General features: G+C 34.3%; 1 protein-coding gene across 2 annotated transcripts; it reads right to left on the reverse strand.

Moving 5' to 3' along the window:
* Positions 1 to 1,941: 1,941 nt before the first annotated feature.
* LOC122581815 lies at positions 1,942 to 5,826 on the reverse strand. Of its 2 annotated transcripts, XM_043754103.1 has the most exons (11): positions 5,744 to 5,826; positions 5,459 to 5,653; positions 5,049 to 5,294; positions 4,638 to 4,938; positions 4,298 to 4,555; positions 3,880 to 4,220; positions 3,620 to 3,796; positions 3,428 to 3,547; positions 2,579 to 2,639; positions 2,407 to 2,487; positions 1,942 to 2,317 (listed from the first exon to the last, which is right to left on the reverse strand). In XM_043754103.1, exons 3-8 carry the CDS (start codon positions 5,102 to 5,104, stop codon positions 3,538 to 3,540), a joined length of 1,143 nt encoding a protein of 380 aa, XP_043610038.1. In that variant the 5' UTR covers positions 5,105 to 5,294; positions 5,459 to 5,653; positions 5,744 to 5,826; the 3' UTR covers positions 1,942 to 2,317; positions 2,407 to 2,487; positions 2,579 to 2,639; positions 3,428 to 3,537. The 2 variants fall into 2 exon arrangements, with proteins under 2 accessions (XP_043610038.1, XP_043610039.1); XM_043754104.1 differs by having other exon boundaries at positions 4,298 to 4,519; positions 5,049 to 5,653.

Raw genomic sequence — 5,826 nt, forward strand, 5'->3', positions numbered from 1 at the left:
GTTATGATATCGTTGTAGCCCCAATGGTAGAGCATAGGGGTATGCTCTCTTCTTTTCAAGCCCGTAAGTCTTGTAGCTCCATTTCGGTGAAATTTTATAACCATTTAACTTTAAAATTGAAGCTTACACGTTCTTTCCATGAGGTTTTAAATTTCTTGTCTGCATCGTTTATGAACCAACCGATTTGTTATAAACTTACATTCTCATATTACAACCACCAACCAACATTGTCAAAGTGGTTATAGAAATCATATCGGTTATGGGCTATAATTTTACACTTAGTTAAACATTTCAAATTAAATAAGAATAAGGGTAAATGTCGTAAAATACGTATGTATTTTCACTTTTGTTTTAAGATACGTAATGTACTTCGAAAAATTAATACAATGTACTTTATGTCTAGTCTATGTGTTAATATGAACCTTAAATTACTTACACGTCTCGACGGGCTCAACACTGATATTTGCAAATTTTGGAATGACGGGCTCCTGCTATTTGGTGCTAATGGGTCAATGCAAGCAAACAACCTTTATTTTAACTTTTAACAAATACGAGTAAAATACTATGACATGTTTAAAAAGAAATTTCATTCCATTTGTTGATTTTTCAATGTATTATATCTTCTTTTTTTAATTAAGATGATAAATGAAAAATGCTTGAATAGTGGTAAAAGTCTAAAACTACTCGTACAGTCGTACACTCGTAGCCTCGTACCAAGTACTACGAGCAAACTAACTTGTATTGACTGGGCTGGGCCTTCAAAGAAATACAGATTTAAGTGAACCCAACAAACACTAAGCAAATTCAGATAGATGCATGGGAAGCCAAACTGAACAAAACTAAATATAATGTTTATACTTATAACTATATAAATTAAAAAAAAATTGTAATTAAGTAGACCACATTTTAACCCCAATTTTTTCTTTTTCCGATTATTCAAACTTTTAATAATCAAAAATCTAGCGACAACCTAGAGTACAAACAAAAGGGGAAAAATGGGTAGACAAAAGAATCAAAAATTAAAGTTACCTCAGTTTGTCCGTTTTATAACGATTTATCAAGCCTAGTCTGGTAGTGAATCGGAAAGATGGTTGTTTGTTGTTGAAGACACAAATAAATCTAACCTTACAGATAATCCAACGGTACCTAAGTGAGAATGATTATTAAGTTGTAGGAGGTGATTATGAATTGAAGTTCGAAGAGTTCTTGCAAGCTGTTAGATTTCGATGTTGGAATGTTGCACCACGATAATATGTAAACCACGATTTCTATTGATATAGCTTCAAATAAGTTAACTTCTTTTAATGGGGTCGCTCATTTTTACTTTTATTTGATTATTACAAGTCATAAGACAACTAGCGTTCTTTGATATATGCCATGTTTATCTACGTTACCATATTTAATAGAAGTAATCCTGTACAATGTAAATTGACCAAATATATTTAGCAGAGACCGCAATTTACAACTTATTAGTGATACTTAAGTCATTTCGAGCATAATATGTTAATGGAAAATGTTAAATACAGCCTTAAGGGCTGCATTTAACGTGCATAAAAAAACTTGCACCTTTCAATATTAATACACTACTACACGCTTGCTTATATGTTCCGGTTAAAAATTATAATAGAACCCGCTTTAGAACCGTGTCTTATGCGGGGGAGTCCTATTTGAGTGATAATAGAACCCGCACTCTAATAACCGGGTCCTATTTAAACTACAACCGCATCCCTTTTGTACTTAAAGGACTCGCCTATTTGAGTGATAATAGAACCCGCCTCTAATAACCGGGTCCTATTAAAATTACAACCGCATCCTTTTATACTTAAAGGACTCGCTTCTTTCCATTAGAACCCGCTTCTTTCTTAGTGGCGCCAAGGTTGTGATATAATGATTAGAACCCGCCAATATGATAACAGATTCTATTATTTTGCACTATTATCATTACATAAAAGTTTACACCAAATTCATAGAAAAACTTTAATAAGACCAGATTTGTGAACAGCATTCCAAGTTAAAACCAAAGCATAACTACAATTCTATACTTAAATAAGTCACCCTAAACAAAGCATTCAAAGTAAAATACTCTAAATTATCGTATGAAATACATAAAGAAACCCAATCATCAGGTAAACATAGGAGATTCACCCACAAACAGGTTTTCTACTTCAACGTTGCGGTTTCTTTCATTCCAAGATCAATGAGGTGCTCTTATGTTTGCAGGTAGATGATTTGCTGCAAGAAATTTCTCGATCCACGTATGAAAAACTTTATCCAACTCATCTTGTGGAAGGCAAGATGTTTCCTTCTTAAAAAGAATCTATAAGCAAATAAAAAATATAACTTACATTACAAAGATGGATTTATAAAATTAATATATATAGAGTAAGGACTTAACAATGTGCTTACACCGGGACCTTGGAGCGCAAATCTATGTAACCAACGCATGACATAATAACCACACTCCCAGCCGCCTTGTTGTTGGTTGCACTAAATAAAAATATATGGTAAAATATATATTAAATAAACACATAATTATTGATATTAACTGCAATGTGTATATATAAATTAGATGATGTACCGTAACCATTGTCCAACTCATGTGATCTTCTGAAGCTCCACCGTTATACCTTGAAACAACCCTGGAATAGAATAAATAAAGTGTTGTATTAAACATTATCTAATTTGTACAATATTGGACTTGTCTATGAGATTGATAATGAGAAGCCTTTATTGCATAAAGAGATTGAGTCGCATAAAGAAACTGTTGCAAATAGAGAGTGAGCTGGTGTATGTATGTGGTTTGTTAGAAAGTAAAAAGAGGCACGTTTGAAGGAGATCACATCAGACTGTAACTCTCAAGTCTAGGAACGATTTATGTGTGCATGCATCAGGTTGTGAGGTACTGGTTCAGAAAATTATATGCTTGATACATTGAAAAGAGTAAGAATGCCATATTTGTCCCGTTTCTCATCAGGTTGATGCCATGTCTTGAAGTACTCAACCTGGTCGTTTGTACCACTTCACTTCGCTATATGAATGACTTTTTGTTTATATAAATTAAAACTCTAATCAGCCTATGGAGAAAGTAAGCAAAATTAGATGATAATATGACTTAATAACTATAGAATCCATGAATAGATTATAGATTCACTACATCGGTTCATTAATCCTTGTTGTTGCAATTACTTTTAGTTATACCTTCTATTCTATTGAAGGCATATAGGACTTTAAATAAAAAAAGGCAGATGCATAAACGAGAGCACGAAAAGTATTCTAGGGAATAATTGCTTCAGTTGAAATTCATTCTTATAGTCTCTAAAGCCGCAAGTAGATGTTATATAACAAGTTTCTTTGCTGCTCAAAGATGTTTAAAAATAAGCCGTATATAAATAATATGATGCTGCAACATGTTGAAAATAAGAGTTACCTTTCTATAAGTATGATTACTTTGTATGTGCTTTTGGACTTCCCACCGTCTTTAAACAAAGAATCGAGAATGTAACCCAGGCGACGATGATGATCAATCACAATCAATACCTAATGCTCACTATAAATGTTCAAACATTTAGCATCAACATTAAAAGAATAAATCATAAGTGAAGATTATAGCATATGGTACCTTTGCCAATAAGGTGCAACGAAATTTTTTTTGTCACGGTTATCATTTAAGGCTCGAAAAATGTAATCAGTTACTTCCCTCTCATCCAGATCGCATGATTTCCCTTGGATGCTATACGCGTTCATGAATGCACACTGATTTTTACTAGGACGTGATTTCACCATTGAATGTAGCCATCTAAAAATATATCAAGATAGTTATAATTAGAGTACTTATAGCTAGAAAAATTAATTAAAATTTTCATTTTTTTGTGTACTTACATTTCGAACCAGGCTATAATGGAGACATCAATCCACCTCTCCGTGATCAAGCGTACCAAATCGTTGAGATCAATGTTAAACTCATAAGTCTGATTCTCAAATATCCCAGACTCAGCAACAATATGAATCGGACCTTCGCGAGCCTCCCATCGGGAAATCAAACACTTAAAGAACTCTACTACGCCACGTGATTTGTACTTTATTATACCTGCATAAGGTCTCCATTGCTGTGGAATTATTGAACTCCGCTTATTAGCATTTGTTGACATTCCCAAAGGCTGAGTAGACGGGATTGCATGTGCCGACAGATCTGGAGTCACATGGTCGTCTTCTTGGCAGTTCTATTCACAAGTAACATTTTTGTGTAAAGTAATGATATTACGATATCAGAAAAAAGTAAGTCACAATGTAAATATACCTCAACCAGGACAATTGATTTACTTGGCCATTGTATATAAGCATGTCGTGCATCTTCTAATACACGCAAGCCATGAACTTCATCTTCCACAGGAAGAGGTAAAGCATCATACTTAGAGTAAACTATGTCTACATAGACCCTCATGTGACCGTCTTCAAGTGGACGTTTATGTATTAACCCGGACCCAATTGGAAATACAATCCCCATAGCACATCTCGACATCTTCCCATAAGGTACTAGTAAGTAACATGTGTGTTTCTTTCACAAACATAAGAATCTATGTAAATATTTACCATGTGTATGTGTATATATTTATATTAAACTTAATACATAGATTTACCTGTGACGGATCCATATTATCCAATTGAGGTGGACCAGAACTACTTTTTTTTATCTCCGGGCTCCCAACATTTACATTGGACACTTGACAACATTGTGGTTCATCAATCTTGTGATCGGGGACAGAACTTTTACTTGATATCTCTACTGAATGTTCGTTGTTACTCTTAACCCTTTTTTTCTTACCAACACCTTGCAGTCCCTTTTTCAAGCCAACGAGTGATCCTACAGCCCTTGTTCGACCTGGGTGCTCTGGTCCCAATACTTGTATGAGTGAGTCCACTCCAGATGGGGGAACCCAGCTTCATTTTAATTTTTTTCTATCACATTCGATCTTAAATGCAAGAAATATAGTTATAAGGATGCTTAAAAGAAAATAAAAGTTTGAAAAAACCTTTAAGAGTTATCTTACAAGCTCATCCACAATAGGTTTAATCTTGTCCGGTAAGACCTTAGACCCACTTTCATCCGTTGCTATTCTAGCATGCACCCAATCTTTAGCACGTGGATCTTGGATCCCATCTAACAATGACTTCAGCTCATTATTTTGAGGCTCTTTCTCCCAGCCGCTAACCTTCCTTTTACGATACCCACCTGGTCCGACTCGGGCTGGATTCTCGTTTTTCTGTGCGTTTTCCCTGTTTTTACTACTTTGTTCCTTCATAAACAAATGATATTAACATACATAAATTAAGATGTGTAAGCCTCTTTCTTGTATTTTGTTAGATTTATATAATAAAAACCGAGCCTAGACGTAAAAGACAATTGGAACCATGTCAAAAGAGGACATCTCAAAAATATAAGATACAAATTCAAACAAACCGGGAATTCTGGGGTCGATTTTAGTTGCTTGAATTTTTCCCATTCTTCTGGTGTTATATACTCGTATGACTTTGATGCATCTAATCCTTTTGCAACAAAGTTACTAACAAGTCTCTTTTTAAAAGACTTCCAGCACCCATTGGCAATTTTCAACACGTATGACCTATGTTTATCATTTGTAATGTTGAAATGAGCCTGTTTGTTTTGCATAAATAACCATATTAGTAGGTTTATATGTGCATTAATATCATGTAAGAAGCTGGCATATATATATATGTATATTACCTTAACTCGCAGCCATAACTGTTCTTTGTCTTCCTCTTTGATTTGATGCCAATCGGCTTTATTAATTGAAAGTCTTGCCCTGG

The sequence above is a fragment of the Erigeron canadensis genome, chromosome 9 (genome assembly GCF_010389155.1).
Source record: "Erigeron canadensis isolate Cc75 chromosome 9, C_canadensis_v1, whole genome shotgun sequence".
Lineage (NCBI taxonomy): Eukaryota > Viridiplantae > Streptophyta > Magnoliopsida > Asterales > Asteraceae > Erigeron > Erigeron canadensis.